The sequence below is a fragment of the Clupea harengus genome, chromosome 15, assembly GCF_900700415.2.
Source record: "Clupea harengus chromosome 15, Ch_v2.0.2, whole genome shotgun sequence".
In the NCBI taxonomy this organism is placed as follows: Eukaryota; Metazoa; Chordata; class Actinopteri; order Clupeiformes; family Clupeidae; genus Clupea; species Clupea harengus.
In genome coordinates, this window is record NC_045166.1 from 17,421,533 (window position 1) to 17,434,056 (window position 12,524).

The 12,524-nt window shown below is 44.1% G+C and overlaps 1 protein-coding gene across 4 annotated transcripts in view; it reads right to left on the reverse strand.

The window, feature by feature from the left end:
* kidins220b (kinase D-interacting substrate 220b) overlaps positions 1-9,657 on the reverse strand; it is a 27,326-nt gene extending 17,669 nt beyond the window's left edge. For 2 of the 4 annotated variants that reach the window (XM_031581178.1, XM_031581177.1), the window contains exons 1-14: positions 9,451-9,657; positions 6,432-6,587; positions 6,111-6,209; positions 5,394-5,492; positions 4,563-4,661; positions 4,197-4,298; positions 3,850-3,948; positions 3,468-3,665; positions 2,898-2,996; positions 2,488-2,586; positions 2,024-2,122; positions 1,722-1,899; positions 1,212-1,376; positions 746-925 (exon numbers count right to left, since the gene is read on the reverse strand). In XM_031581178.1, coding sequence (XP_031437038.1) covers positions 746-925; positions 1,212-1,376; positions 1,722-1,899; positions 2,024-2,122; positions 2,488-2,586; positions 2,898-2,996; positions 3,468-3,665; positions 3,850-3,948; positions 4,197-4,298; positions 4,563-4,661; positions 5,394-5,492; positions 6,111-6,209; positions 6,432-6,563 — 1,648 coding nt within the window. In that variant the 5' untranslated portion in view covers positions 6,564-6,587; positions 9,451-9,657. The remainder of the gene's footprint in view (positions 1-745; positions 926-1,211; positions 1,377-1,721; positions 1,900-2,023; positions 2,123-2,487; positions 2,587-2,897; positions 2,997-3,467; positions 3,666-3,849; positions 3,949-4,196; positions 4,299-4,562; positions 4,662-5,393; positions 5,493-6,110; positions 6,210-6,431; positions 6,588-9,450) is intronic. The other 2 variants (XM_031581180.2, XM_031581179.2) reach the window with 1 other exon arrangement.
* Between the last annotated feature and the right edge of the window lie 2,867 nt (positions 9,658-12,524).

The following is a 12,524-nucleotide window of genomic DNA, read 5'->3' on the forward strand; positions in this document are numbered from 1 at the left end:
TACAGTTCACACAATCCCTATCATGGGTAGGGGGTAGAGGGAAAACACTTATTTTCTTATTTCTTATTTTTGAGACATGCGTGACATGTTCGTGAGTAAACAAAGCTTAATTTACAAAGATGAGCTGACAGTGTCGGTTTAAGCGAGGCTCCAGAGGATTGCTTCAAAGCTGTGTTGCTTTAATTCGAGACGCGTGTTGAAACTACCATCCCTACTGAACAGGCATTAACCTGGCGCCTCTACAAAAATGTCAACTGTTTTATCCAATGTTGCGCTGCCCTCTACTGCTTTCTTATATGCAATTGCTATCTGCAACATTTGGATCAATTCTGTATTTATAGACAAGTCCCCTTTAACTCTGATAATGTCAAACTGGCAGGGTGTATTAATCTGAAGATCACACATCTGACCGAATCCAACGTGGGTTTAATCTGATTTAAACATGAGCCTGACCTGAAACGCACATTAGCACCACTGCATATGCGCTCTTTTCTCAAAAGACAGATATATAGAACAGGACAGGAAGTGGCAACCACACCTTCACCTGAGAGAACAGTAACACACACCTCAGCTTCAAACAGTGGGGTAACGGTTATTGACTTTTCAGGGACCATAGGCTCAATAGGCTATAGGCTACTCTATACTCTAAGTGTGTATGAGCGTGCAAACACTGTTGCTGGCAATATGAGGCCAGCGGAATGCCTTGGGTGTGACTGTGGCGTTTTGCCAATGCTTGGAGACTCACCAAAGAAGACGTAGAGCAGAGCCAACAGGCTGAGGGACACGGCCACGGCCAGCTTGGGGTCCACGGTGAAGCCCATCACCAGGGCGACGGAGCCACAGAAGAGCAGCGACAGCACCACCACCAGCCAGGAGAACTGGAACAAGGGCTCCACCTGCTGGCCAGCGAACGTCTTCATCTCATCTGGAGGAAGGAAACAGGATGGTGGGTGGGGTTGGAAGGGGATGGGCGGAGAGGAGAATGCAGAGATCGTTAGATGGGGAACAATAGAGAAAAGAGAAATGGGTAGGGAGAGAGAGGAATTGATAAATGCTAAAATGACAGTACAGAACCTACAAGTAGAAGAGAAGACAATAGAGATTGGATGTTCATTACAATACAGTGCCTAACAGTGTGACTATGAGTGGCTCAGGGCACTGAACACCTACACAACATCCCTGAATAGCATCCGACCCTGTGTATCTCTTACCCTCCAGTTTCTTGAGCAGGAAGGACTTGCCGCTGCCCCACTGGGCGTAGAGGCCCACGCAGATGGGCGGCTGCATGGTGGGCTCGCTCAAGATGTCCGCCAGGGCGCTGCTGTACAGGTCGTAGCCCAACATGTCCCCGTCAGATTCAGTGGGGGAGAGATGGCCTGGGAGAGAGAGAGAGAGAGAGAGAGAGAGAGAGAGAGAGAGAGAGAGAGAGAGAGAGATACAGAAAGAGGTTGAGTCAGAGAAAGGTGTAAAGAGAGAGGTCATGAGAAATAAAAGAGACTAAATGACATGTCCCTTCACGACAATGTGCCATCTAGCCATCTTTAAAATAGAGCTGAGATTATTGTTAAAATGGAGCACTACACACGTCTTGTTTCTATGCATTCAAAGTAAAAGATATTCTGTACTGATAGAAAAGCAAATAGCCTTTAAAATGGAGTCACAATTTCACTAGTCATAAATACAACTAGCGATATTTCTGAGCGGATCCGGAGGAGACTCACGAGCGCCAAAGATCTGGGTGAGGATGCTCTTCTGGTGACTGCAGTCGATGTTGTAGGGCGTCTCCCCGGCCTTGTTGGGGCGGTACAGCAGGCGGCCATCTTTAGGGTTCCTCAGGAGGAGCTCAGCCAGACGGCGGCTTCGCCCGCGAATGGCAATGTGGAGCGGGGTGTCCCCTCTCTGGGTGACAGAAGAAGAGGGACGCATGCACAGTACATCAATACAGTCAAACTCGACTAATAAAGAGAACACACAAATACACTACACATTATACACATCCAATCCAGTGATGGCAAGTCCTTACCTTGTCCACAGCCGACACCTTGGCCCCCTTGTCCAGCAGCAGCTCCACAATGTCAATGTTCCTCATCTTAGTGGCTTTGATGAGAGGAGTCTCCCCGTCCTGCACACAGAGACACACACACACACACACAGACGCACCCTAATTAGAACTGCATGGCTTCAAATGACATAAACTAAAAGTATACAGTGCATCATTCATATTAGATTTCTAAATGCTGAAGAAAAAGTTGGCTAAGCCTTGTCGGGAAATGAAAACTATTTTTAACTTCTCCTTGGAAGACTATTTCGGTCTAGAACTGCAGTGTTATCTTCACAAATTGTATAATAATGTAAAAATAGAATTGTATAAGGTTTTTTTTAATGTCTCATGTCTTGCATTTTCTTGTCTATGACCATGTGTTCTCTCAAGTATGGGGCTACCCCATCTCCCGTTAAACAGAGCGGCCTGATATGAGAGCGCCGTACCTTAGTGGTATTCTCGGTGTCAGGGTTGCACTGAAGGATGTCCCTAACCATGGTGGCGTTGCCTTTCTCTACCGCCCAGTAGAGGGCAGTCTTGTTGTCCTGAGGGGAGAGCAAACAGAGAGAGTGGTCAAAGGCAAACACACACACACAGCCAAGTCCAAGAGGTGAGAGGTATGCAGGCATGTGTTTGTGGTTTGTTTGTATATATGTGTGTGTGTGTGTGCGTGTGCGTGTGCGTGTGCGTGTGCGTGTGCGTGTGCGTGTGCGTGTGCGTGTGTGTGTGTGTGCGTGTGTTATTTGAGTACTGAGTGTGTAGCTTTGTATGTGGTGTGGTAGATTTGAATGTCTCTGTGTGTGTGTGTTTGTATGAGTGTGTAAGTGGGCAAGGGGGTGTGAAGGGTGTGTGGTACCTGGCCCCTGATGTCAATGTCAGCGTATTTGTGCAGCAAAGCTCGAACGATCTCCACATGTCCTCCTCTCACTGCTCCAATCAGCACCGTGTCACCACTCTGAGAAAACACACACACACACACACACACACACACACACACACACACACACACACACACACACACACACACACACACACACACACACACACACACACACACACACACACACACACACACACACACACACACACAAACACAAACACACACACACACACACACACAAACACACACACAAACAACAAAATGATGACATAGAACATACACACATACACACATAGGTACATTCAAATAGGCATTTTTTCATGAGGATACAGAGAATACAATAACTGATAATAATGTGCATAACCTTTGGAAGCAAGAACGTACATTTTTTGAAATCTTGAAAGCTTAATGACATGCCATGACTAAATGTTGGTTGATCTTATCTGAGGATGCGATGTGTCATGCCTCTCATGTTATTTATAATGTTGGATCAAGTTCTGTCTGGCGCTTAATAATGTCTGTCCAACATGGGCCTCTCTGCCTCACCCTGTCTGGTATGTTGACATAGGTCCCGGCGTCCAGCAGGTCCTGCACTATCTCGGTGTAGCCCTCCTTCGCGGCGATCATGAGTGCGGTGTTGCCATCCTTGTCAGTCATGTTGACATTTGGGTTCCTCTTCAGAAGCTCCTTCACCACCTCTGTGTACCCGCCTTTCACCGCCACGATCAGCGCCGTCATGGAGTTCTACAGGAAAGAGGGCGGTGGTCAATGGACCGGTGAGGATTTACAAAATGGCTCATCGTGAGGTATTAGCGTTGTCATTGCTGGATGTCATTTTTTTTTTTTATCAGGCCTTTTTCAAAGATAATTTAAAAATTATAATTTAAAATGACCCCCCCCTCCCCTCCCCTCATTTGCGAGTACATACCGCCCCCTCCTGGTCAACATCAGCGCCGTTCTCCAGCAGGTGCATGACGCATTCATAGTGGCCCTTTCTGGAGGCCCAAATCAGCGGGGTGGTGCCATACTGAACAAGAGACACACAAAGAGACGAGTACATATTACAACACACCAGAATAGGCCAAACTAAACCCAACGGGTTCAATCTCGCTATGTCAAGTCTATCATTAGATTTGATGTTACGGTGTAGTTTTCTGTAACTACATGTCTGCAAAGTCACATGTTTTGAAAAGCTTCAAATCTCAAGGTTATCTGGTGCCGGCTAACGGGTGCGGGTTCAGGTCAGCGGGTTCAGGTCAGCGGGTTCACGCTCACCTTGTCTGAACAGTTGACCTTTGCCCCGTGCTTGAGGAGCACGTGGACAATCTCTGCGTGGCCGCGCCCCGCCGCCCAGATGATGGGGTACACGCTGTACTGCTGCAGTGGAAGAAGAACACGAAGGCAGAACATGAAGGAACATGAGGAACTTGCAGAGCATGCTGAATACTAGGACTTCTGGTTTCAGGGAGGTTAAGAGGGTGAGCCAGCTAAGAGGTTATGCTTTTTCAAGGCGAAGTTCCTTCCATGACAATAACAACAGCTCTTTTGTTCAGTCGTTTGTTTATTTGTGGTAATGTTTTTGTTTATTTGTGTTTATGTTTATGTGTACATTTATGGTGCATCAGCTGTGTTGCCTCTTACATGTCCTGTGGTGTTAGGGTTGGCTTCATTCTCCAGGAGAACTTTGGTGACCTCCGCGCGACCTTTATAAGCCGCCCACATGAGCGCAGTCCAGCCTCCCTGGAAGACACACGCACACGCACACGCACACGCACACGCACGCGCACACACAGTAGACATCAGCACTGTAAACAATGACTGTGTAAACTGTATACAATGGCTATCTGCTGTAACTGGAGAAGTAAATAATATACCAGCAGTAGCAGCAGTCTGCAATTCTTCACTTGTCAAAACATGGCATCATATACTTCACTTAAATATCACATTTCTGAGGTTATCTGGATGTAGGTTTCTTTTTGTACTTCACTTCAATATCAGGTTTATGTCACATGTAAGCGCCAGGCACATGAATGAGTTAGAAGTTAGAAGGGAAGTGTGCATGAGACTATACGAACCACAACATCCTCTTTAGCGTGGTTTTCTGCATTTTAAGTCTGCCGCACTTATTAAGCAGACATATGATATATTATATTAGATTTAAAATTGTATTTATATATGTTTGTCTATCTATATAAATAAAGTTTTATTATTATTATTATTATTATCTCAATGTTCTCTGTGCCTATACTCTTTATAATGCTACTCATGTTTCTCTAATTCTCCTTCTCTCTCAGGAATGTACAGACAAAGACACTTTTGTTGTTGTTGTTTTGTTGGAAAGTTTGAGCTGCATTCTTGCATAGATAATGTTAGTTACTATTTTTTTCTTTATTTGTTTGTGTGTGGTGCGTGTGCGTGTGCGTGTGCGTGTGCGTGTGCGTGTGCGTGTGTGTTTGTGTGTACACGCCTTACCATGTCCCTGTGCTCGATGTAAGCACTGCTCTCCAGCAGCTCGTTGACCACTTCCACATGGCCCTCTTTTGCTGCACAGATGAGCGCAGACCAGCAGTCCTGCAGAAGAGGGAGGGAGGGAAGGAGGGAGAGAAAGAGAAGGGAGCAAAAAAGAAAAAAGAGGGGGGATGCGACAGAAGAAAACAGAAAGACACAGTAAATCAGTATGTGTGAGAGAGGCAGGGGGGAGCCTCCAGGGAAGGTGAGAGAGGGGGGAGGGGACAGAGAAAAAGGCAAGAGATGGGGTCTGGTCACCATGGCAACTGGCACACAAAAGAGCAGTGTTGCTAAGGAGACCTGTGGAACTAGCCTGAGGGTGCTGTGCAGGAGAGGGTGCCAGTATGTCGGCTTGGTGTTTGTGTGTATGAAACAAAGAAGAGGAGGAATGTGTTTATGTCGAAGCAGAGAGAGTGTCTGCATGTGTGATTATGTGTGTGTGTGTGTGAGTGTGAGTGTGAGTGTGAGTGTGAGTGTGTGTGTGTGTGTGTGTGTGTGTGTGTGTGTGTGTGTGTGTGTGTGTGTGTGTGTGTGTGTGTGCGCGCGCGCGCGCGCGCGCGTGTGAGACAGATAGAGAGTGAAGGAGAGAGAGCCTGAGGAAGAGAGAGAGTGTGGACTCACCACATCATCTGTGCGTGTGTGTGTGTGTGTGTGAGAGACCGATAGAGAGTGTGGACTCACCACATCATCTAGGTTGACGTTGGCTCCCCTTCTGATGAGTTCCTGGATTATCTCCATACTCCCCTGCTCTGCTGCCAGCATCAGAGGAGTCTGTCCATTCTGGAGAGAGAGAGAGAGAGAGAGAGAGAGAGAGAGAGAGAGAGAGAGAGCATAACATTCATATTCTTTTCCTCTTTCACTGTACTGGAGAGTTATTTCATATACTTGTACAGATGCAGCTTCAAAGACCTCTTGCTTGGTATGCCTTCAACACTAATGAATTTGTGTCCAGGTGTTAGTGTGTGTGTGTGTGTGTGTGTGTGTGTGTGTGTGTCTGCTTACATCACTGCGTCCGTCCACCTCCTTGAACTTGTCCAGGTGTGCTTTCAGTGCAGCCAGATTCTCCTCTTCCACGTAGCCAAAGAGGTTCTGGATGGCCATGGTGGTCATCTTGATGGACGTGGTGGTGTCCATGGTGACGGTTCAACTCCTGTGCACCTGAGTGGAAGACCAGCTCCATCAAAAATGCAACAATGGCAACAAGGGAGGGGAGAGTTTGGTGATTTCTCCATGCTGGTTAACCTAATAATGTAACACTATATTTCGATAGAGGTAGCCTATACACAATATTTCATGAATTCGCTAAAAAACAGAACCTTTTCCAAAAAAAACCCCAACCTTTTCCATATTCCCCCCCTTGTTATCTAGATGCTGTTTAAGGAGAAAACTATTTCAGAGAGAAACAGACTGGGACTCATTGGGAGCTAAGAATCCCTGTGGTTATCAGTACACACACACACACACACACACACACACACACACACACACACACACACACACACACACACACACACACACACACACACACACACACACACACACACACACACACACACACACACGCACACGCACACGCACACACACAGCTCAGTTCAAACACAGACAGGAGGGAGAGATGGAGCTCTGCTCAGTTTCCCACTGGGTTTGTTTACCATGTTTAAATGTCAGGTTGGAAACGGAGCACTCAGAAGCGGGCCAGGTGACAGACCAAGGAGATAGACCAGAATGAGAAAGCCACAGATGGGAAGAGAAAGAGAGAGAGAGAGAGAGAGAGAGAGAGAGAGAGAGAGAGAGAGAGAGAGAGGGTCCGTCCTTCAAATGTCATTAGAGGAACGCAGATAGATTGGGAGCTGTCTAAGATAAGGACCACGACAGCAGGTGTTCTCACTGCCATAATTAGATAGGCTAACTTTCCTCTCTGATCTCTCTCTCTCTCTCTTTCTCAATGTTTATTCTCTGCGCCCTCTTTCAAGCAGTCCTTCAGGATGAAATCCTGGCCAGCTTACCATTAAGCCGACTAATAACTGAAATAGGTATCACACTCGTCAAACTCCATATTCTCTGGACACCCCACGTGATATTATCTTTTATCCCATCTGGGTTACATGAGAAAAGAACTACCAACAGGGCTATCTTTACCTCACAGTCATAATCTCAATCAATCATCCAATCATGTGGACAAACTTTTGTTAGGTATTTACCTTGTTAAAAATCTCGCAGCTGTTGCTTTGCATGCAAAGACCAATACCTAAACATAACAGTGGGCTATAGGTCTATGAAATGTCTCCATATTCATTACTGAAAATTAGACCCATAGAAACATCCATCAGCCAACAGTGTATTGGCTACATTAAATTAGGTCATAAAAATGCCCTGTTCTGATTCCATGGCCAAATCTCTGTAATTCCAAATAATAATAAGGTCAATGCCATTTGTCAGACCTGAGTTGGATATGTAATAGTACCATCAAATAACACGAATCAGACCACCGATCACAGACAACAAAGAGAAGATGGCAGCCGTGCATCAAAGCACCTCAACCATGCATCAACCAAGCAAAACACCTTCTCTGGCTTACACACACACAAACACACACACACACCTATACACACACACCTGCTTCAGAGGTGCAACACAATGTAGGTTATTGCAGAATCCCTACCTGTCCTCGAGATCTATGTGGGTGAACAGGCCTACATTTACCGTGGCAAATGTCAGGCAGGCTATGGTATGTGCTGGTAGGGCTAGTGCATTATGGATGAGGGCTAACGCCTAGTCTCTCTGTATGCTCTGATAGAAAAGACAAACTGTGTCTGTGAGGATGGGTATGTGTGCAGCCTCACAAGCTTGTTTATCAGGCATTCCAGAGGGTATTAGGATACAATATTACAGAGGCATGTAGCCATTATCTTGTGTTCAAGTGGGTCAATAACCTACCAATATTGTTCTACTAGTTCAGACATATTAAAATGATTCCATTAGTCTTGGGGTGATATAATTAGAGGTGAATGTAATTACATTCAATCAAATGAAGCATATTCATCTCGAACAAATGTTTACCCTGTTCTCTATGTCAATGCCAGTTTTGTCTAACTCTGCTACTGTAGGTACATTGTAACTGATACGTCTGTTTATGTAATTACACAAGATAACGCGGTCGATAGCCACACAAATCAGTCACATCAAATCCCAAAATGTCAACACGAATTTGATTTACCTGTTCTTACATTACATCTCGTCTCCAGTCTGTTAAATTTGTGTCGGCTATAGCCTATCGTTTTGTTTACAACTTAATGAATCGATGTCTAACATTAATTTGCACATTTATAAAATCATAGTCTGCACGTCAATGTTACGCTAAGTATCAGACGTTCACACCTTGTCGGAGTTCAGATCCAGTTGCACAAATAACATTAACAGGATGTAGTATTTCATTTTATTTTTTACGACTGTTTTGAGAACAATTGTGCACATCCTATTTCAGTAGTAATGGGAGCCCCGCTCAGACATTCCGACGGGGACGCGCATCAAGCGGGCGACTATCTGCCATGATGACCCTTCTAACGACCTTACCCAATTCTGCATGTCCAATTCTTAATATTATTTCAGTCCCAACTATTTTGTCACCACCTAGACTACCTAGTTAGTAGGCCATAAGTTAACGTAACAGGAATGTCACATATGAATCCCAATTTCAACCATTCAGTGACAAGGGATACAATGTATGACATCATGATATCCGACCTTACCATTGCATTGTCAACATGATCAGATAATTACCGTATTAATATAATCAACACATGGCAGTGGCATATTAAGACGTTATTAATAAAATGTCTCGATCTCTCTTGAGCTAGCTATGATGACTAGCTAACTGGGCTTGTGTGCTAGCTAGCTAGCTAGCTGACATTAGATTTGCATGAACCACAGTGGAGCCAACAAACTGTCAATCAAGCAAGCACGGACATCGCCAAACATCGCTATCGTGAAATTCATCTCGAAAATAAAACGGGATATTTACCTTGAATCAAGAAAAGTACACTGTTGCGTTAAATCGACAATGCCCGACAGTCTTTTTTTGCGAGCTCAACTAGATATATTTACTTCCCATCTTCGGCATCAGCCATCTTGGGAGACAGAATAGCACCACTGTAACAGGCTGTTGCAGAGCCGCTTCTTCCCAGCCTGGTGCCGCTGCGCTCATTGGGCTACTTCAACGCCTACGCCAGGGGGGTGACGTGACAACAGTGGACAGGATGGACTCCTTTGACGCAGTTGCAACTGGATAAACTAAAGGGCCACTGTAATAAGCAGGTTATAGTGGATGTCTACTGACTGAACCATCATTAACGTACATGTGTTGTTAAAGTAATAGTGTATTGGTTTATATCAGATTTGTGAAAATGCAAGTTTAACTTGTCCACATGTCCAAAGGAAAGCAGAAAAAAACAACTTATCTGAAGAATGTCATTATTTTCTAATATGGTCCAAAGTGCATACTTTTACAGCGTGTAAAGGGCAGGTGAGGGACTGTCAACAGATCCGATAAGAAACTGCCCAAAGCTATAATTAACGCATGTTCAAAAAACATCTGCAGTTACTAAAGCTGGCTGCTAAATGTTCATAACCCTGAGTTCAGCAGACCTGTAGTATCCTGTTAGATATGAACGCACCATGCAGTGTTAGGCCTCTTACAACAACACAAAATACAGCAGACTTTTAGGCCTAGTGAATACGAAATGACAACTTGTCTTCCCAGCAGAAACATGGTCTGAATGATATTGGTTAGTTTTAGTGATACCTAAATTCAGTTCATCTACAGGCCTACAAGAAGTGGGCTTTCAGGAATTTAAGCCATACTTCTAAGATTATCCATTCTTTTTTAGTTTTTCAGTGGGTTGTCAGAGGGGCAATGAGGCTACATTATTCTGTGCATAAGCTGCTCAGGGTGAAGAATAGTTATCCAGCACCTTGTTTGTCTCAGTTGTGCTAATGAGCAGCATTGTGCATGTATGGACCTTGTGAACATACAAAAAACATACAGAACAAAAGCTACTTTGAAAATATAGTACGGTGAAGTATAGATTTATACTATAGACTATATATAGTATAGACAATATTTCAGTAAACCTACAGAACCTGTCAGCTGTTAGGAATGCTTCTTAGGATTGTGTTGAGATCAGTGAGGGAGGTCCAACTACAAGCCATACATTTTACATGAAGGTGTTCAGAAACATAGGCCATTTATTCTCTGACAAAGCAGTGGGAGGTAAAAGTACTGCATGAGAGATATCTGAAAAGAGTGTTCTTTGCCGTACTGCTATAGACTATGTGAGAATACATACTGTAAGTCATCAAAGCAAGCTCCATGGGGTGGAGCTCAAAGCCTACCTAAATGGTTAAGGTCAGTTCAGGTCAAGCAAAAGTTTCAGCTAAGCTTTCAGAACAAAGTTTCATCAGAGCACATCGTCTCCTCCATTACTGCCGCTTTATGCTGCCATCTTGTGGCCATAATGGCACATACAAGTCAAATTCCTCCCGATCACATTCATCAGTGAGACAACCTGACAAACATTATCAATTTAACAGCTACTGAAATTATTTGGAAGTCAAGAAGGAGTTGATTCTTATCAGCCCTGAGCTTGGAGGTTTGACAAATGACGTTTGCTGGAATTAGAGCATATTCCAGTGTCTGTGTGCTCACTGATGCTGTCAGTACTCAGCATAGTGCATGATGAGAAATATTATGGACCAGTGATTTTAGTGGAGGAATGGGGACAGATGACCAAAGAACTACACATAATCCATACATATCCATTATACATATACACTCAGTCATTCACATCCCATTGCATGAACACATTATCACTGACCCAAATACATATACAATTCATCAGAAGATCCCCGGAAGTTAAGGAAAAATCTGCCACTAAATGGCATATGACTATAGTATAAATAATGTAGTCTTTTCAATGCTGCAAGTTTTCAGGAGGCAAATGATAGAAAGCGAGTGATGGCAGTTATTGTGTAACACGGACGACCCTGGAATGAGGGTGTTGGAGTTGCACTTGAGGTAACATAAATCTTAAAATGCTTGAGGTTTGTAAGTAAACTCTACCTGCTTATAAAGTCCACAATCTGACTGTCCAATATCTGACTGTGAACAAACATCACATCATCTTTTCTTCTATAAATTATTACATAATATTTAGCTCCAAACTGCAAAAAAGTACCCAAATTGAATTAATTTGAGAGTGTTCAGAATCAGTTGGCAGGGGCTATATATATGATAAAGATTCAGAGGACATGTGTGAGTTCCATTTCTCAATGTCTGAATAAATTATGATAACACATTCAGTGTCTTGTCACTAATTTTCAGAGGTGTCAAGTTACATTTCCCCTGAAAAGGAAACAATGAACTGATCAAAGTTTTCAATAGGCAAATGATAGAAAGCGAGTGAGAGCAGTTTTTATAAAACACTGACAACCCTGGAACGAGGGTGTTGGAGTCGCACATGAGGTAACCTAAATCTGAAATTGCTTGAGGTTTGTAAACACTACCTGCTTATAAAGTCCACCATCATATATCTGACTGTGAACAACCATGTCATCATCTTGTCTTTTATAAATAATTACATAATATTTAGCAAACTCCAAAAAAGTACCCAAATTGAGTTAGAGAGTCTTCAGAATGAGGCTATACATATGTTACAGATTCAGGGGCAGGGATGGATTACCGAACGGGCCTACCAGGCCCAGGCCCAGGGGCACATGAGCTCAGGGGGGCCCTAGCCAGAAGCTCTGCGTGAAGTCGCTGTCATGTATCTCTTATTTGAGGTTGAAAGAGGTGTATTTTGTTGATTTGCTGTTGGCTTTAATTGAGTGTACCTGCGCTGTGTTAGAAAATGTGTATACCGGTATGCGCTCAGGGGCGTAACTATACACTGCGCAGGCAGAGCGGTTGCACTGAGGCCTGTGGGCAAAGCGGGCCCTCCGTCGATGCGTTTCTCGGAAGTGACTGTTTGACTATGTCGCTATGTAAACACGCCTGTGATCAAAGATGAATTATAATACATTTGAAAGAGTACCTTATTA